General features: G+C 35.4%; 1 protein-coding gene across 7 annotated transcripts in view; it reads right to left on the reverse strand.

The window, feature by feature from the left end:
* Window positions 1–3,565: 3,565 nt before the first annotated feature.
* Window positions 3,566–21,778, reverse strand: part of TRIM2 (tripartite motif containing 2) — a 57,561-nt gene continuing 39,348 nt past the window's right edge. For all 7 annotated transcript variants that reach the window (XM_026698157.2, XM_087936010.1, XM_026698160.2 and 4 more), the window contains 4 exons: window positions 20,519–20,687; window positions 11,827–11,897; window positions 9,238–9,378; window positions 3,566–7,742 (listed from right to left, as the gene is read on the reverse strand). In XM_026698157.2, coding sequence (XP_026553942.1) covers window positions 7,590–7,742; window positions 9,238–9,378; window positions 11,827–11,897; window positions 20,519–20,687 — 534 coding nt within the window. In that variant the 3' untranslated portion in view covers window positions 3,566–7,589. The remainder of the gene's footprint in view (window positions 7,743–9,237; window positions 9,379–11,826; window positions 11,898–20,518; window positions 20,688–21,778) is intronic.

Consider the following 21,778-nt stretch of genomic DNA (forward strand, 5'->3'; position numbering starts at 1 on the left):
GTGCCATTGTAACTTTGAACTGTTGTAAGTTGAGGAGTACCTGTTTATAGTACTTTCCAAGCTTCAGTGGAACTATTAGGGATATTCTCTAGGCATAGTCATTTAGCTACTTATGAATCAAGGTAAAAGCTCTATTACCTATTTAATATTTTAGGATTATACTAATAGGAAAGGATTAATGAAACACTTCCACTAGTTGCCCCAGTAACCTAAATATAATGCAACTGATGCTGGAGCATTAGCCTCATTTACATTAGCTAAATGTTTCTTTCTTGCCTGTACTAAATGGCAGTTCTCTCCTTTTCCCCCAGCATAATGATGGTTAGCTAAGGTTTCATTTCTTTCTAAGAGAGTAGGTGTAAGCACAAGTTTAAACATTCTGCTTTTCACTGTCATCAATTACAATTCCACTTTGTTCTAGCCACAGACCTACAGCTTTTTACCTTTCCTTTTGTTCCTGGTAAACCTACAACATACTTTTTTGTGTGTTTACAGGCATTACTTGCATGTTTTGACCTATTCTATATTTTGTCTTTCTAATACCATACTAATTTTTGTTTGGTTATATATTCCTGTTTTCATTTCCTATATACAGGCCATTTTCTTTTCACCATTTTCTTAACTATGTATATCTCTTGTATTTTTAAGTTTCTTTTCTCCTAAAATGGAATTGGGATTCTGTGCTCTACCTCTTGACTTCAAGACACTGAATCCACCCTGTTTTCCCTCAGATTGCATCAAAATATGTTCTTTTTATCCTAGTATACAAATCTGATCCTTAATTTGTATGAGCCCTGGCATGAACTAAAAGAGAACAGGATTACATTTTCTCCACAAGATCCCAATAATCTCTTCATTTCTTCAGCCAACGTGTCCTTGTTAGAAATTTTTTTACTTCTGAATTCAGCAAATTAAGATTTCCAAAAGGTGGTGGAGCAGTTGAAATGCCCTTGTTATTGCATGTCTTTTTGAAAGTTTGGCAATCTGACAGAGAGGTCTCACTAATCTCCAGGCTGTCTTATAATAAATTCCAACAATATAAATTTAGATTCTTTCTCCTCTAATTTTTGCAGATATTGTGGCTGGGATTTTCAGGTTCTGATTCTTTGATTTATATTTTTTTAAAGTTACCACACCTTCCTTTGCTATTAAGTGTTTTCCTTGAAGAATTTGTACTTAATCCTATGTAAGTTTAACTTTTCAAATTCTCCCCATTTTCTGCAGCCTGCATTTTTGCATTGTAATATATTGAGAACTGAAGTGATAACCCTAATGGTTATTCTTGCAGTTTCCTCCCAATCTCTTAAATTCCGTATCTATTTTCATACTACATTCTCTGTTATTGGTTTCACTTCTTGACAGTTTATTTGGTTTGCTATTTTCTATAATTAAATACCTTTCTGGTGAGAAACAAGCAGACTATGTTCCAATCTTTGTGAAATGTAGCCTGTATCTTGCCAGGAATCCTTCATTAAACCACTGTCTGTGGTCCAGGGAGCCGAATTTGTCAGGGATTAGCAACTGATTTCAAGGATTCTTTCCTGTTATGTGTGGCTCTTCACTGGAAGAGTTAACCAGTGGTTATTGCACTCTCAGGTCCTTCCAGCCCAAGGTCTCATAATTTTGTGATACTTATTTCTTCTGGCATTCATTTGTCCCTACATGAATGAACAGAATGAAATATTTGGTGTGTTTGAAGAATCTCAGCAGGCTCTTTCCTTAGGCATTTGGGCCAGGAGGTTATGTGCTTGTTCATGTACTTTTATGCCTGGAAGACATGTTATGGGCTTTTAATTGTTGGGCTTTAATTTTTGCATTGTGACCAGTCACTGTTGACAGATGGATGACCAAATAAATTATTTAAATAAAGTAAAATTCCATAGCAGTTACACTCGTTGCTGGGAATTGTTATTAAGCAATGCAATATTTTTTTTCTTGACAACTGTCTTTCTGCTAAACATCACCAAACTTCACATTTCTGTGAAGTATACAGATTTAGCTTTGATATAGCTAACTGTCATGCCCCTGTTAAAATCTGACTGAGAGGGAAAGGCAGAACAGCCAACAGGGTGTGGGGCTCCAGAGGTTGTGGAGGAAACTGGGTAAGGGCACAGGCCAGCCAGGCATTCAGAGGAAGACCCAGGCCTATCCCATCATCATCTTAGGGTATGCAGGGAGGAGCGGGTAAGGGAGAAATGTAAATGGCATGGTCTACGGGATAAGAAAGGGCCTTGATCCCCTTCATGGGCTGCAGCAGAAAGGGCCTTGATCCCCTTCATGGACTGTTTAAAAGGACAAACTGCGCATGGGCCAGTGCTGGAAGCAAAGCGTGAAAATATTTCCAGTCTGTCAGTTCCTATCTGAGTTCTGGCATCCTTCCCGGTGTGTATATTTCAAGATCTGTGGACGTCTTCAAGCCCTTATCCTGCCTTGCCTCATTAATTCTTCAGTGTGGTTTGTGTTTTGTTTTGTTTTCTATTTATAATTATATGTATTTTGAGTTTAAATGGAAGTTCTTCCTTTTCGCAACTGTTTGTGGTGTTTTTTTTTTCTCTCCGGTCAATGATAACTGGACCTTTAAAGCTAAGCTGAAGGAATTAAAGGGATTTCATCTGTTTTTGTGACTTTGTTGCTTTTGTATCCCACCCTGGGTCATCACAGCTAACAGTTGAAAGCGTACTTTATAGCTTTTACCGGAAATCACATATAATTCCTTCTACAGAAGAATTGCAGATTAAGCTTTGAGAATGTGCATTAATGTCAAAATATGTTTTATTTGAAAGTCAATACATACACAATCTAATCAAACTATGGATTATAATTCTGCACGTGGACTTGTATTATATTCATAGTTTGGGTTTTTATTTAAGGCTATTTAAACATTACATAAGTCTATTTAATATTATATGTGGTCTGCTTTTTATATTATTTATTCTGAGTGATTATACTTCCTCTTTTTGTTAATTATTGAATATTGATTCCAATATAATTTGAACTATCAAGTTGTAAAGATCATTTTATGTGCAGTTATAATTTAATCCAAAAATAATTAAATTTTATATAATTTCTCTACTCTATTTTATTTTTGCTTAAATTGGTTTTCCATTTTTTCTTCAAATATGCTTTCATTCTCTATTAGAAGCAAAGAAAGGCAACAAGAAGGACCCGGTCAAATGTGTTTTTTTTAAGGTAACTGGACTGATTATTTTGAGGAAACTAAAATTTAAATTTAATCTGTTTAAAATCAATCCAGTTGCCTTTTAAAAAAAATACTTTTGAGGCAATCCTGACCTGGATGACCAAGAATCTTCATAGACAGTTCACAGTTGAGTTTGACTGAAAGCAAAATCATGCACCCTCGTCCATGGCTTGGATGTACCTATAGTTATTAGTACATAGGCATCATATGCTCTGAAATACTGTTTTATAATTAAAATGTAGTTATTTTTTATGTAGTAGATAGACTTCTTGACACTTTCCCTGTTAAAAATGAAAATGAGCAATAAAGGTACATGAGGACAACGTGGCAACCCAACCATCTTCAATTCTGAAAAACAACACAAAACAATTTTCATTCAGTTTTATTTGGGGGAAGGTTGTGCATGACACACATTTGATTTTGTTTTTCTTAGTGTTCCAAAATAAGGTAAAAGGGTTTTTTTAAGCTCTCTTTGTAGGATAAATCATAAAAAATACCATGGCACACATGAAGCTAAATCTACATACAGACATTCTTCAATGAACAGCTTTCATCCTCAGCCTTAACTAGACAGAGATTATACATCTATTAAAACCGACAAGGGAGCATAAAAAATAAAATAAGTCCTACAATTTCAGTATAATTTCTAGAGAACATAACTTTAATAACTTTATGTATCTAAAAATGAAATAGAGATGAACTGGCGCATGAAGTTGGAATGTACAAAGCAACAATAAAATTAATTTATTCTAAGAATCTGAAAAATATAATGTGTGAAACAATTCAATTGCAAGCACTGGGATATGCTACTTATTATGGAACATTCCCATGTCATAAAGGGGAGTAAAAAGCAAACTTTTGAGGTTAAGGCTATGCACACATCCAGTTCAATGTTGTACATTCATTAGAAGCTATCAACAATTAGGAATCATTCTACACTATAGGAAAAAGAGTACCTTTCATACATTCTTCAGAACACATGTTTTTAATCATTGCTCACAGTTTAACAGCATCTTCAATAGATAGCATCATTTTGTTCTTTGCTATCATTTCTTCACACAACAAGCAAAACTTAATGGGCACTTTTTTCATATGGCAATGCTAAATCTTCAGTTATATCAAAGAAAAAGTAGCTGTAAAGTTGAAAGCCCTGTAATGTTTACAAAGGTCAACAATAATGGAGATCATTTTCTCATTACATTGCTGAAATTTTAAATCAGTGTAAAAACTCAACTAATTTTAACAGCTTTTTACAGTTAAAAACCTTTCAATATACACTTTGCAAGTTTATCCAAAAACAAATTAAAATTTAAAAAAAACCTTATATCAAGCAAGTGTTTACATTGACTAAACACATATGCATTGTTCATTACTGCAGCTATAAGCACCACTTGATACAAGAGGGATGTCTGTTCTGCAAGCATAAACTAAAACAATTCAGCCTCCCAGAGTCTGTTAATTTAGTGTACATTTGCAGTACAGATATACCTTAAAAAGTAATTGTAGGTTTGGCAGAGTCACAGATTTGGGCTGAATCTACAGATACTATTCTTGAATATTAATTTAGAAGAGTAAATGCCTGTAGTCTAGTAAATGTTTATTTGGATCCAGACTGGTTTCTTGTATATGTAGTTCTGCAAGTTTTATAGTAATCTCTAATCAGTTACTTCTTACAGGACACAAATGCTTTAGTAGTGAGCTTTGGGAATTTGATGAGCAAGAAACAATCCAATTTTGATTAGGCATTTTGGCATCACTCAATGTTAAAGTAGACTCATCTAGCCTTATTTCAGCCGTCTAATGATTCTATACTTTCAACTTCTAGCAAGGATCTACAATTCCACAGGCCTCTTCACTTCTTGGCCTTTTAGCTATGATCAAGAGAAGTATTCAACAGATCTCTAGCAGCATCAGTCAATTTACAGTAACATGCATAAAAATCAAAGGGAAGGCCATGTTGCCTTAACAAATGATAGCATAGTTGCAAAGGAAAGAAGCGATAATTCAAATTTGAATCAAATATCGCTAAGCATTACTAAGTTAATTTTTATTAGAACTGAGGAACTATTTTAGGGAAGTGTTTTAAGGAATGCATGGACATGCCTGCATGCATCAAATACTATATATGTATCAATTTAGGACAATTTAGCCTCTATTCTATCCTTTATATAATGAACTGAAAACTGCAGTAAGTCATTAAAATGAATATAAATATCCCAGATTTTTACTAGAGACGTTTCCATTTAGGTCACTATAGGATTTGGCTTGGTATCCTCTTTAAAAACTCAAGCAAATATTTGTATTTATCATATGACTATCTCAAACTTTAAACCAGATTGGTATGACAATATGCTTTGAATCTAGTTCATAACAATAACATTTGGAACAATTTGTAAATGCCCTTTTTATGTAAGAAACTCAATAACAATTACAATTTTGTTATTGTTCATACGATTAATAAATATTCATAAAATCATAAATAGGAAATCCAGTTCCCTCTTAAAATTCAAACAGCTTTCAAATTGGTTCAGTGTTTAGGACAAATAATGTCTAGTGTGTATTGCCTTTGCAGATATTTCTTTGTATATTCAAGAATTCTTTAATTAGATTCTTGGCATGTTCTTTTTGAAAGAATTGTTTTATAACATTATTTGAAATTATTGGCTAAGTATTAAAACAATATGTATCATTAGTTTAGATACTGAATCATTTCAAATTTAATTGTGTTATATTCCAAAATATAGGCAATTATCTAGCAGCAGTACTAACTACATAATTTGTTTTATTTTTGTCCAAATAAAGCCATTATGTCAGTATTTTAGATAAGATATTGGGCTCCACCTATTCCAGTAGTGTACCTGAAATATATTTAGAAAGCACCATGATTGAAACAGGAAATACAATATTATTTCAAATGTTGACAACACTCTTTTAAGAGTGTCAACGTCATTTGCTGTTGATTGCAGTTTTATTCTTACTTGTTCTAAACATTATTTAATATTATGCAAAATTATGCTGCTGTTGGATAAAAATGAAAAAATTTGCACTCTGATGTTCCCAATTAACTGGAAATCACAAGACCTGTATCAAGAAGCAAGCATAAGAGAAGAAACTTTCAATAAAAGTAAAATTTCAGACCTCAAGAAAGGGCACCAAGAAAACATGTACATCAAAATTGCCTATAGTTAAAATTGTTTTTTTAATGTTCACATTATCCACATTTGTAATGAAGAAAATTATGAGCTTTTTTGGAATCTCAATGTAGCCTCACATTAATTAAGTATCTTCAATATCCTCCACTTATGTACAGTAACCACAGACAATTAAATTTTTGAAATTAAAAAAAAAATACCCTGCTTTGGTAACCCTTGACTTCCTCCTCAAAATTTGTCACCTACCCAAACTTCCTTTGGTAATACAAGATTTCTACTAGGATACACATAAGGCTTGTTTTCCTGTGCAAAAACAAGCAATTGAATAAAATTGACTGCTCTTATAACCACTGTAGGAACATATATGAAATATAAAGGTCAGTTGTGAAATTAGTTAAACTGATATAACAGTCACCATTTTTTTTAACGAATTAGCCTGGTATTAATTGGAACTTGATTCTATGAACTATCAGCAGTTACATTATCCTACATTTCCAGAGTAAACTTTTAGGTTTCAATAAAACATTGACAACATATTGAATAGTAGAAAAGTTGCTAGATATGTACATCAATCCACGCACTACAGAAAATGTGTGTTTGTTCTTATAATTCTAAAAATTAAGTTATTAGGTCTGCCAATTAACAGAAAGGATTACTCACATCCTTTTTAAATTAAAATAAACTACTTAAAGTTACAAAGTACATCTGAATAATGTTATATGTGAGATACCTACAATAATGTGTTCTTGAAGATTCCCAGACATCCTGCTGGATTGAATATTATTACTAGTAAGAATTTTGAAATGTGAAAATTTAAACTTCTCCCATTCAGAGTTAAAATAAATTCTTCTGAATCAAGTACCTTCTTGAGTCCATTTCCTTCTTCATGTGTACATCCAATTACTTATATATTTATAAATGTCTGCTCTACAAGTCACAGTTTATATTTCTAGTATTCCAGTGGCTTTGTGAAGGTTTTATTTAGTGGGGGGTGTAGGGTGAAGTAGGGTCTCATTAATCCTTCTGATAAATTCAATGCAGAGCATATAAATTCTATGCAAATTCTATGTAAACAAGATAAGTCTGGAATAAAATAAAAGAATGATCATACTAGAGATCCTGCAATTTTAAATTTTAAATATTTAAAAAACAGAAAAAATATTTAAGAAGCAGAATATTATCTACACTGTCCTCTAGAAGCAGCTAGTAACTTCTTAAACATGTTCCAACTCCAACCATTACTGTAAATATCTGTAGACTTTGAAGCAATGATTCCCAGAATCTGCAACAACAACATGACCATCCGAAGTAAGAGCTAAACCTTGAGGACCATAAAGTGGATCAGCAGATGTATTTATGTAAGATAAAAAGGATCCACTTCCATCAAAAACCTGTGAATTAGATCAAAAGACCATGGTTAGTCAAAGAACAATATAATTTTATATGCTGTAGTTAATGTGCATAGATTATCTCCTTGGAAATCACATAGGCCTCAATTCTGCTGGCTTTTCATGGGGCCTTGAAAACGTGGTTTTACCAATAGATATGGGACCTGGGAGTGTAGTACAAATAAAATTGTGATCAAACAATCCTAACTCTAACCCTAGGATAAGATCTGCACTAGCTACTATAATTTTAAGAGCTGGTACCATGTTTCTCATAAAATAAGGCCAGGTCTTTTTTTTTTTTTTTAGCCCCCCCAAAATGGCTAGGCCGTCTTCTCTGGGGTAACTTAATTCCCCCCCTTGCATCCTCGCCTAGAGCGCCCCGGGGGGCAGCTATGTGTCGCCACCAGCCGCTCCTAATGGGAGATCATGGCGGAGTGCTCCCTACTCCTGCCGACCTGAGACCTTCGGCACCTAACGCTGCTGCTTTCTCCACTGCCATTGCTTTCCCTTCTGCCCATTCTACCGCCGTGTTTGGAGCTGCCGCTTCCGCGTTTGAAATGCTGCTGCTGCGTTGGAGCTGCTGCTGCTGCTCCAAACATGCTCCAAACATGGAAGCGGTGCTCCAAACAGCGGCGGCGGTCCAAATGTGCTCCAATCAGCGGTGGTAGTTCAAACACAGAAGCAGCAGCTCCAAATGCAGTGGTGGCATGGGCAGAAGGGACAGCAACAGCGGCAGAGGAAGCAGCAGCGGGCGCCGAAGGTCTCAGGTCTGCAGCAAAGGTGCTTGGCGGGAGTAGGGAGCTCTCTGCACTCTACCATGATCACCCGTTAGGAGCAGCTGGTGGCGAGGCATGTCTGCCCGTGGGGCGCTCCTAACAGCAAGTTCCCCACCGCCCTTCCCCCCATTTTGCATATTTTAAAATAAGCCTAAATTTGGGGGAGGGGCTTAATTTCATTTTATGCCTAGAAAACATGCTGGGTCTTCCTACTTGGGGAGGGGGGGCGTATTGTTATGTTAATGGTATTAATCTTTAAAGTGCTACTGGCTTAGGGCATGCCAAATTAAAGAACTCAGTGTCCTGTTAAAAGCCTAGGAAAAGACCCTAGGATAAGACCCTGTGAAGTGGCTGCATCAATTGTTACTAATGGATGTGACTACCTGAATTTTATTATATTTTATTGTTCTTAATCTGTTGTATGGTTTTGGTGTTTTTGAATTGTTTTTAATTCTTCATAAACCACTTGGAGCCACATATTTGAGATGGGTAGCTATATAAATTGAATAAATTGCATGCTCACAGAGAGGCATGGGGGAGGGGAGGAGGAGGAGGCATGCTTCAGCAGAAAGACCACAATTACCTTATAGATCTCAGTGGATTTCTTGGTAATAAAGATGAGACACATAACATGGTTTTATCCTTGAGACTTGAAAAAAAAATTTCATGCATCACAAGCATATCATATTAAAGTTGCTAATTGAGAGGAAAATGTTATTTACCTGTATTCGACTATTTCCCCAATCTGCTACAATAATATTCCCATTAGAATCTACAGCTACTCCTGTTGGAGCATTGAACTGTCCATTTCCTTCTCCATTAGACCCAAACTTCAGTAAGAATTCACCTTCCTGGTTAAATACCTGGGTGACATTTAAACAGAACACTTAAAAAACTTTATAAAAATTATCTGTAGAGGGAAAAATTATAGTGAGTTTTCAGAAATTATGATGGTAATAATTATATTAAAATAATAATAATAATGATCATCAGTCAATTGCAAAGGCAGCTTTACTCAGAGAGCTTTACTTTCATCCTATGATGATACCTTTAACATCATCAAACAACATCTGCCTATCCCACCTCCTTGGCAAGGACTCAATAGGTCATGTTTAAACAATGAAATAATTAATTGGATACAAACTGCTTGGCCTTAAAAAACAGAATACTGATGAATATTTAGTATGCTTTACATTTCTATAATGATATTGTGCCAGAGAAAGATGGCTGGGCCAGGGGAACGAGTCAAGTGTGGAATTAAGCTGGAATCATTATGTAGGCAACAAGAGGGAAAGGTCCAACCTCCTACCTCCCTTAAATGCCATTGAATCTTATCTAATTTGGCCCAGGTGCAAACTGCAAGTCTAAGAAGATTCCTGTGAAATAGGCATGAGTAATAAAGTAGTTAATTGAACTTTTCATATATGGATCTCGTTGTTCTCATCTGACATATTGATTGATTACACCTGCCCCACAGAAATGGAGACAGGTTTACTGCAACTCAAACAAATTCAAACTAATGCAATCAAAGCCAGAATTGAAGATTATAAAATGATTCAAACCATAGACTTTGCAAGGAAGCAGAAAAAGCATATATTCAGCTTGTGCAAAGATCACACGGGCTGATTATAAACAGTGGCATTAACATAGGGGCCCAAATTATTTACTGGAACATCTGTAAATGTCCCAGTGATGAAAAATTAGTAGGAACATATAATTGAAAGAAGTAGTTGAAAGTAAGTTAAAATATTGTGGGATTTCTTGAACATAACATGCCAGATTTAATTGCGGTTTTAAAAAAATGAATAATTGATGTGGCAAAACCAGGGGATAAGATCTGAAAAGCTAAGTTCAAAGATTATGGCATAAATTGGTAGAATGGTTGTTGGCAACTTGGTAAAATACCAAAAAGCCTTGGGATTAGGCCACAGGGAAGTTGAAACATATAAATTAGAGCTATGAACTTAACTAGAAGCATTCTTCTAATTGTTGATTGACAGCAATACATTCTGTTTTTTTCAAACAATTATCTACCTTTATTTTATCTTGTGTTGGAATCTGGCCATATACCCAACCGTTCTTTTCAAATTAGGAAATCCTGCACAACTAAACAACTGCTACTTCTAACATTACGCAGTTGCTCTCCAGCTGAGCTGGTATACTAGCAACCTGTTCAATGTAATTCAATGTCTTCCTTTTAATCCAAACCAAAAACACAATTATTTCCTGCCTACTTTTCGAAGATAATGAAGAATCGTCTAGATTCTTCAGTGGTTATTTAGTTTCAAGTAACAGATACATAGCTTAATGGAACTTGATAGTAGTCTTCTCTTATAACACAACTTCTTATTCATAGAACTGATTTTTGTGTTTCTTACAATTATTGTTATATTTAGAGCGCTATATTTTACTGTTCTGTTTAGAAGCATCCTCAGACAAATAACAGAAAAATGGAGAGGGGGGACACAGAAGGAAGACAAAAATATACTGAATCTCATTATGGTTTGAGCATCCATGGGCCATTTAAACATTAAAATCACTCTAAAATAATATATTAGAATTCATTCATTCATTCATTCATTCATTCATTCATTCATTCATTCATTCATTCATTCATTCTGTCTGTCTATCTATCTATCTATCTATCTATCTATCTATCTATCTTCTACCTACCTACTGCCTCTCACATCTAGAAATTGCCCATCTCTTTCACAGGGTGACCCTGAACGGTATACAAATAATAAATATTTGTATAATAAACAAATTTAATTTAATAAATTATTAATAAACCCAGTTAATTAAACTACATAAATATAATACAAATGTAAATTTAAGCAATAATAAATGTATATTGTATATATTAATAATTTACAATTACTGTGCAAAATGAATCTAAGGAACATTCATTGTATTTCTTGGAACTAAAACAAACAATATATTATCATAATTAAACATAAAAACGACACCAACCACATCATCCCTTAAACCAGAGGTCTTCAAATTTGGCAACTTTAAGACTTGTGGACTTCAACTCCCAGAATTCTCCAGCCAGCATAGCTTGGAGTTGAAGTCCACAAATCTTAAAGTTGTCAAGTTTGGGGACCCCTTGCCTTAAACTAAAGCATTGGTTATTTAATATGTACTAATTACTCAAGTATTTTAATATAATATGTAAATTTAATTAAAATTAAGAGTATTCATTTTTGCGTTTGTTCTTGTTAACAGTTTTTTACAAAAAGTTCTCTATCAGTTTGAGACTATAAAAGAAAATGAATGAATACCAAAGGTTCAAAGAACTAGTAGCATCATACCTTGACAGAATGATTGTGGAAATCAGTAATAATAATTTCATTATTATGGTTGACAGCTGCAAAATGAGGGCCTGTAATAAATATGGGAAGGTAAATAAAAATCAATATAATGGAGAAAGATGAGATGATGATAGGAACTATCTTCTTAGAAGCAGAAAAAAGTCTACACGCCAAAACCACATCATTCTTATCTGACAGATAAGCATAATTTTAGACTAAAATATTCCCCCATCTATTTTAACAGAATAGTGGTAGTAGTAATATAGCCTGTTTGGTGTAGTGGTTAAGGCATCGGGATAGGAACCAGGAGACTGTGAGTTCTAGTCCCACCTCAACCATGAAAACCAGCTAGATGAACATGGGCCAGTCACTCTCTTTCAGTCTTAGGAAGTAGGCAATGAGACATCATTGTTGAAATCTTGGCAAGAAAAATGCAGGAATTTGTCCAAGGGTCACCAAGGATAAATATTGATGAAGTAATAGTAGTACTACTACATCAACTACTACTAATACTATTATGTCGTTGAGCCAACTTGCTTTAAAATCAAAGTCTTGTAAAACCCAGTTTATTTCAAATTCCTGGGATTTTTAAATCTAATATATAAGGAGGTGTCAGACTGCTTCTTCCACTGCCATAGGGGAATGGCCTCAAGTACAGTAAGGCTGTACCTTAGTGATTGCTCCTTTATCTTTCCCAAAGTACTAATGAAGTTGGAAGGAAAACTTTTCTTTTACATTTTATTACATATTTTATACAGAACAGGGATGTGTAAGTGTGTTTCTGTCCTACTTTTTCATATCCTTGAGTGGATAAAAGCTTCTGGGAACCTTACACAACCAGCATATTGTGCTTTACTGTTAAATACTATTGTTTAACTTACTTTGCCAAGAGATGTCCTTTTAAAGCAAGATAAAACTTCTATATAAAATAATTAAAAATGAAGTTCCACACTTTAAGTTGACTTAATATGATTTGAAAAATGTATAGCGTTAAAATAGAAGAGGATTCTAATTTTGCCAATATAATTGTTATTTTCTTCCTCTGTATCAAAAAAATATGCACATTTTTCTGGAGACAACAAACAGGGCATGTGTTATGACCCAGAGTGGGATACAAAATAAACACAGTCACACAAAAAAAAACAGGTGAAGCCCCTTTTATTCCTTCACTTTGCTTTTAAGCTCCAAATATCCTTGACTGGAGACAAAAAATTCCCACACAAGCAGTTACAAGAAGGAGAAAATGCCATTTAAATTATAAAAAGTAAAAAACAACACAAACCAGACAAGATAACGGCTTAAAGAAGTCCACAGATATCAGAACACACACTGGGAAGGACGCCAAAGAGGAACAATAAACGAGAGATATTTCCATGCTTTGTTTCCAGCACTCGCCCGTATGCATGTCTGTCCTCTTATCCAGTTGTCATAGTTGCAGACCATAAAGAGAATCAAGCCCCTCTCCTCCCCTGTAGACCACATCTCTCCCTTATCCTCTCCTCCCTGCATGCCCTATGATGGAAAGGAGATAGGCCTGGGTCCTCCTCTGACTGCTCAGCTGGCCTCTGCCCTTCCCCAGCTTCCTCCACAACCTCCGGAGCCACACTTCCATTCCCTGTCGGCTGTTCCTCCTCTCCCTCAGAGTCAGCCTCCACCAGGGGCATGACAGCATGCTTTACCATCACATTAAAATTCTAGGGCTAAGCGATATATTTCACTCAAAGATTCAGCAAAAATAAATCAAATGTTTATAGTTGCTGATCTGTATAAATCTATCATGGATGAAATTAAAATCTGATGCACAAGTATCATATACTTCTATACCACCCTTACTTCTACTTCACCCTCCAAATGAGATTGGAGATACCAACTTTCCCCTTCTCATTTTTTAAACTTCAATCATTTTTTGATTAAAAAAAGAGACTGTGGTATATCCACAAATGTTCTTACTACTAGTACTTACTTAATGTGATTTAAATGTAACTTTTATTGTATTGAGATTTAAAAGAATCTAGGGGTATAGTGGGAGAAAAGTGAGTAACTATGAAAAAAATAATTTCAATAAATGTAAATAAAATGCATGACCTCTACTATTTAACCATTTCATTTTGCAATTGCTTGTACAACTCTGTAATTGATTTACAGGATATTTGAATAGTGTTCCCAGTAAACTTTTTTTTACATGCAAGAACTTAAAAGTTTATTACGCATTGAAGAATATCCAAAATTTCAGGACATAAAATAAAAACTGGGATGTAATATGATAGTTGCCTGAACAGTTTCAACTAGTGATTGCTGCCTAATCAAGCTTATTATTTTTTGGCAGAGAACTCTGCTTTATTTCCCCAGATGAGTAAACATTATCTATAGCATGAGCAACAAGAATATACTAAGCAGAAAATGCAAGCATTTAATTGTACTGTTCTGTATCTTGTATTTGTACACTGAATAATTAAGATTTTAAAATAATGTGAATTCAATATATGGCTAGCAAGATGGAAGATACTTATTTCTTGGATACGTACTAAACATCAGTAGTATTCAATTACAATTCACCAGCTTGGGAAAGCTACTATTATAATTTTAAATTCACGACACCCATTCTGGAAGTAAACTGTTGGGTATATGAATACTCCAACTGGTTTGGGTTGAATAAATATGTAAACCTAGGATTAAGTGCTATGTAGCTTTAAGCACAAGAAACTGCAATGTCATTGTGGGTGCGGTTGCAGGCAGCCATATAGGTAGGAGGGGAAACATAATAGCCCCGGCTTCTGGATGCAACTGTCTGAGTCCGGCTTCTGGATGCAACTGTTTGAGCCCCGGCTTCTGGATGCAACTGTCTGAGTCCGGCTTCTGGATGCACCTGGTTACTGTTCCAGGTCTGCTGTCTGCTGTGTTGGTCTATCCGCTTACTTTGGAGGCTACTGTGCCAGATACCAAATTCAACTGAACACAAGGACTGTTTACTGGTGAGCTGAGAATTCAGTGTTGTCCTTGAGAGGAAGGTATCAGAACAAGAAGATTACAAGCAGATAAAGACATTGTATTTACTGTTTAAAAGACTTGATAACTGGATTGATAAACTGGATACTGACATATGGACTGAATGACTATTCTTAATCTCTGTATGAATTAAATACCTATTTAAACCACAAACAGTGTATTTGTCTCAAGTGTGTGTATACTCCTGGGCCCAGCCTCTCTCTCATTTGGCTGCCTGGCTTGACTGCTGCTGTGCACTCAGCTAGGGGGTTTATCCCCAAACACTAACATTGGTTATGGGCCCAGCAGTGTGCACAGTCTAGCTAACCAGGTTATAGCAGAGTGAGAGTTTGGTCAAGAGTTACACATTACTGTAAAGACAAACTGTTTGTTAAATAGTTATTTTTCTGCAGAGCAATGGCACAAGTAAATTTGCCAAGTCTGTCCATGATATCCAGACTAGATGGAACAAACTATGTTTCATGGTCAATGAAGTGTAGTTTACTGCTACAAAGAGAAGGTTTGTGGGACATAATAACAAACCCACCAGATATATCAAACTTAAATCCTAATGATGAAGAGGATTATAAACTGATACAGGATTATGAAAGAAAGAATGAGCAGGCTTTGTGCATCATAGGTCTCACCCTGTCTGACCAGCAACTCATTCATATCCGTGGAGTGGAAAATGCTGCAGAATGCTGGGATAATCTTAAAAGGATTTATGTTCGAGACAGTGTAGGAGCTCATATCAATCTTACACGGAAGCTGTTTAGAACACATCTTGAGAAAAATGGAGACATGTTAACTCATTTAAACTGTATGAAAAGCATTTTTCAAGAACTGCAAGAAAAAGAGCTTATATTTAATGAGTTGCAACAAGTATACATCATATTGTCTTCTCTGGATCGAACCTATGATGATTTTGTGACTGCATTGGAAGTATTGCCTAAAGACAGTTTATCAGTAACTGAGATAACCGGCCGGCTATTAGAGGAAGCCAGGAGAAGGAGCGAACGTGAACAGCTGAGGGAAGATAAGAATAAGGAAGAGAAATTATCTTCAAAGCCTGAAAGAAACCAGCTGTGTAAAGGAAAGCACCCGGAAGAAGAGAAGTTATCTTCAACGGCATACACAATTAAAAAGTGTTTTAATTGTGGAGGCAGAGAACATTTGGCAAGATTCTGCAGAAAAGGAAAACGCCAGAATTTAAAGAAGCCAAAGAAATCCTTTGAACTAGCCACATACAGCAACTGTGATATGAAGAATGATATATGGGTGGTGGACAGTGGAGCATCCCACTGCATCACGAGAGATAAGACAAAGTTTATAAAAATGTCTACAAGCTCTCAGCATATATCACTCGCTAATGGTTGGCATCTCAAGGCCAAGGGTGAAGGTATTGCATATTGTCCATGTTTAAACCAGAATATAAAAATGTTATATGTACCACAGTTAAAAATGAACTTACTTTCTGTAAGAGAATTGGATAAACTAGGATATGTGGTTACATTTAAGAATAATAAGTGCATACTGGAAAGGGATAACAAAAAGGTAACTGCAGCTTTAAATGGAGCATTGTATGTCTTACATGATAGTAAGAAAGGGGAGGCACAGACTGTATTTAATAATACCAAGCCTCATGATGAATGTATCCATTTATTGCATAGGCGTTTGGGGCATGTAAATTTTAAAATGCTAAAACGTACAGTAGAGTTATCTGAAGGGATAAGGTTAAAACCTTGTGATAAGTATTTGCGTTGTAATGTCTGTTGTGAAGATAAGAGTAAAATATTGCCTGCAAATAGGCTAAATGGTTTCAAAACTAAAGAACCTTTAGAAGTAGTATTTGCAGACATTATTGGTCCAAAGAAACCCAGTATGGGGGGTGCTCGATATATACTGAGCATTATGGACCATTACTCTAGATATGGGTTTTGCTACTTAATGAAAAGCAAAACTGAAACATATCAACATTTCTTCAACTGGTTAAAGTTTGCTGAAAGAAAAAGTAAACGGCAACTGATAACCTTGGTGACAGATAATGGCACGGAATTTGTTAACAGCAAATTCCAGAATAGATTAAAGGCAGCTGGCATAGCTCATAAGACATCTGCACCATACAGACCACAGCACAATGCATATATTGAAAGGCGAGGCCAAACATTGCAGGCGATGACCCGTACTATGTTAACTGATTCTGGATTACCTGATTCTTTGTGGGGGGAGGCTGCAATGTGTGCTAATAACTTATTGAACAACGTGGTTAACTCAACCACTGGTGGAATACCATTCACCATGTGGCATGGCAGGAAGCCTGATTTGAGTTACCTGCACACATTTGGTGCACCAGCATGGGTGCATATCCCTACACAACTCAGGCGTAAAGGGCAACACAGAGCTAAACAATTTTTCTTTGTTGGTTACCAAGCTAACCATAGGGCATATAGATTTTGGGAGAAAGGCACATCTAAAGTGTTATGTAGTGCCAATGCCCAATTTCTAGAGCACGTAGGATGGGATAAGTTAGAGCAGGATAGCAATAACGAGGTGATTATTGAATCATACAGAAATCCCATTAAGTATCCCTGTAACTTTAAGAAAAATGTAAAGCGAGAAGTACAGGAAGAGATAGTGCCCATAGAAGTAGAAAAGGAAGAAATAGCTCAGCAAGATGAGGAAAATGGCCAGGTAGTAACTCAACCAAGCCCAGTAATTCCCAGAAGGACTACACGTATTTCTAGACCGCCTGATAGATACCAGGCTAACACAGTGTGCCAGGTAAATAGAGTGCCATCTACTGTGGATGAGATAAATGATATCCTTCTAAAGAGAAAGAAAAGTGGTATGCAGCAATTAATAAAGAATTGAAGTCTCTGAAGGATATGCAAGTGTATGAAAACGTGAGATTACCTAGTAATGAAAAAACCCATTGGCTGCAGATGGATTTTTAAAATAAAAACAGATAAAGATGGAAATACGATCCATAAGGCAAGGTTAGTAGCCCAAGGCTTTAGACAAAGTGCAAAAGACTATGATGAAGTATTTGCACCTAGTCTTAAAGCAGCAACTTTAAGGGCAGCATTAGTGTGGGCAGCAAGCAAGCAATATATAGTTAACCATTTAGAAGTGGAAACTGCTTACTTGCACGCTCCACTAAGACATACTGTGTATATGAAAAAGCCTAGTGGATTTAAAGGAGACAATAATAATAATAATGATTGTTGGTTGTTAAAGAAGAGCCTCTATGGTCTTAAACAATCGGGCTATGAATGGAACCAGTATATTGTAAAGGAACTGACCAATATAGGATTTAAAGCTGGTTTAGCTGACCCATGTCTATTTAAGAGAGAAAAGAATGGGAAGATATCATTATTATTGTTGTTTACTGATGATATTGCTCTGATAACTAAGACTAATGATGAAGCAAATGAAATAATAACATCATTAGCCAAGAAGATAAAAATCAAGCAATTAGGTGAGATAAAGAGATATCTAGGTTTGAATATATTGAAAACACAGAAAGGGTTTAAGATATCTCAGGAAGATAAGATATCTAAATTGCTATTGGATTATAAAATGGAACTTTGTAAGCCTGCAAAGACTCCAATGAGTCAGGATATTTGCAAAATGGATACTCAAAGTCCCAAATGTGATAAGGAACTGTATCAATCTTTGGTTGGTAGCTTATCATATATTAGCAATTGGTCAAGGCCAGATATTGCTTTTAGTATTAATCAGCTGGCTCGACACAATAATGACCCACTTCAATGTCACTGGAATGCATTGAAAAGAATCCTAAGATATCTTAAAGGTACATTACACCATGCACTGTATTTAGAACCAGAAGGTGATCTCATATTGAGTGCTTATGCAGATGCTAGTTTTGCAGCAGAAAGAGATACTAGAAAATCGACTTCAGGAATAGCCATAATGCTGGGTAAGACATTAATTGGTTGGAAGTCTATAAGACAACAGCATATAAGTTTGTCTACTATGGAGGCAGAATTCTCCTGTTTATCATTTTTGTGTACTGAGTTGATTATGTACAAACAAATGTTAAAAGATATGGGTATAACTGTAAATTACCCTATAGTTGTACATGAAGATAATCAGGCAGCAATTCAAATGGCCACTAATATTGCAGTTAAAACGAGAAGTAAACATACAGATTTGAGGTATCTTAATGTAAGAGAATCTGTACAGAGTAAATTGATACAGCTGGAATACTGTATGTCGGAGGACAATGTAGCTGATCATTTTACTAAAGCCCAAGGTGCCATTAAGCATCTACAGAGTTGTCAAAAATATGGGTTTAGAATGTAAAGGTTATATATTTATGTCACCCAAAAGGGGAGAATGTTGGGTATATGAATACTCCAACTGGTTTGGGTTGAATAAATATGTAAACCTAGGATTAAGTGCTATGTAGCTTTAAGCACAAGAAACTGCAATGTCATTGTGGGTGCGGTTGCAGGCAGCCATATAGGTAGGAGGGGAAACGTAATAGCCCCGGCTTCTGGATGCAACTGTCTGAGTCCGGCTTCTGGATGCAACTGTTTGAGCCCCGGCTTCTGGATGCAACTGTCTGAGTCCGGCTTCTGGATGCACCTGGTTACTGTTCCAGGTCTGCTGTCTGCTGTGTTGGTCTATCTGCTTACTTTGGAGGCTACTGTGCCAGATACCAAATTCAACTGAACACAAGGACTGTTTACTGGTGAGCTGAGAATTCAGTGTTGTCCTTGAGAGGAAGGTATCAGAACAAGAAGATTACAAGCAGATAAAGACATTGTATTTACTGTTTAAAAGACTTGATAACTGGATTGATAAACTGGATACTGACATATGGACTGAATGACTATTCTTAATCTCTGTATGAATTAAATACCTATTTAAACCACAAACAGTGTATTTGTCTCAAGTGTGTGTATACTCCTGGGCCCAGCCTCTCTCTCATTTGGCTGCCTGGCTTGACTGCTGCTGTGCACTCAGCTAGGGGGTTTATCCCCAAACACTAACATAAACTATAGCCCAGAAACAAGTTTTAATAATTCAAGTGGAATGTCATATCTCCTTTTGGAGAATTTAACAAAACAGACTTCCTTGGAAATCTGAAGGTTCCAATCATTTATTTAAGTCCCAATTAGACGGTCCACTGATGATGATTAGTAGTGACATAGTGAAAAGCACTGAGAAAAGCCTTGGCCATGGAAGGGTGGGTCTGGCTAGTTTCCAACTACTCCTTTCTACTCAAGACCAAAGAAATGCATTCATTCAACACTGCTGTAATCTGAATGGATTAATATGGTTGGTGGGAAGTTACTTATATGGTGTTGTTTAAAGAAATATAGAAAGATCTTCAATAAGCAGGGCCACAATCTCCATTCCAACCTGCTTTTGTTTTGGAAATATTTTTACAGGGTTGAAAATTTTATCAACCTTAGCCTGGTAAGCAAAGCAACCTAAAAACATAAGCTGTCACACCATAATTTAAGACTGATTTAAAACACATATCCTATTACATCACAAAATACATTATTTTATTTATTATTGTTATTATTTATATTTATTTTCTGCCTTTATTGTTCCACATTTTTAAGAATGTAATGAATGAATCTTTTGGTTTTGTTCTCTCTAAGTTTCAACACTATTGAACCACATGAAGAACATAAAACAGTATATTAAAACAGCAACCAACAATTGCTACCTGCAAACTGCTTATCTCCATTGCCTCGGCTTCCAAATCGGGTTACTATTTTCCCATTTGGCTGGAAGATAAATACACAGCATGCTTTGTTGTCCACTACAATAATATGTCCATTACGATCCACAGAAACACCTTTTGGCCCCATAAGTTTTCCTGATCCAATTTTTGCCTAGGCAAGCAAAGAAAGAGATTAATTTTATTTTATTTTATTTGTAGATTTTCTGTATAATCTACTATTTTTATTCTAATTTTCAAAATTATACACCATAACATCTTTTTTTCCCTGTTTCCTGCAAAAAGTCAATAAAGGATTTTTCTAAGTATCAGTAAACTTAGCAGTCTCATGTCTAATTAATTGGGCCAATGCAATAAATTCCATCATCATTAGTCATTCCTCTTTTGTCAGTAAAATCAGAACTTTTCAGCTGCATATAATAATGTTGCTGCAGCTATCATTTCAATAAATGTATCCATCCATAGGAACACACACCTGAGAAACTTATTTTTTCTACTTATGCAAGTCTAAATGAAAAAAGTCTTGCATACTTTTTTTAACCTTTGAAAAAAGTCTAGAAACTTCAGCAGGTCCAGAATGTGATAGGGAATTATTCTCTAAAACTACCTATAAAGAGTATAAAATTCTGCAAGATATAATATCTTCCTTAGATTTCGATTGATTTCTAAACCAGTGTTGACTTTTAAAGCTCTTTCGTATTGATATCAGAACTGGAGGACAGTTTCTCCTTAATTAGTATCAGTGATAAAGAGCCTATTCATTTATTGGAATTTTTTAAATCCTGCCTTTATTATTTTTATAAATAATTCAAGGTACAACCATATCTAATATTCCTTCCTCTTCTTATCTTGTCCACAACAACCCCTGTGAGGTAGGTTGGGCTAAGAGATAGTGACTATTATTGAATGTATAAAAAAATCTAGACTATATCAAAGGTCTACATTCTTTGTTGTCCTGTGTTTATAAAGACTCTTTTTGCTACACTCCCAATTTTCAGCAGTGGACTTCGTCTGATTTTACAATATTTTGTGCCACTATTGGCAGGCTCCAGCAACAAAGACACTTAATCAAGCTTTAATTTGATATACAAGCAAAATATTCAATTTCACAAAGGTCTCTGATCATGTTTCTATTCTATCATATTTTAAATGTGTTTGCATGTGTTTTTTATTTAACATGATGTGCAACTCACTAATTATGAATCTGCCATTTGACGACTAAATATTGAACACAAATATCCTGGC

The sequence above is a fragment of the Pseudonaja textilis genome, chromosome 6, assembly GCF_049901715.1.
Source record: "Pseudonaja textilis isolate UNSWEBS1 chromosome 6, rPseTex1.2, whole genome shotgun sequence".
Taxonomy (NCBI): domain Eukaryota; kingdom Metazoa; phylum Chordata; class Lepidosauria; order Squamata; family Elapidae; genus Pseudonaja; species Pseudonaja textilis.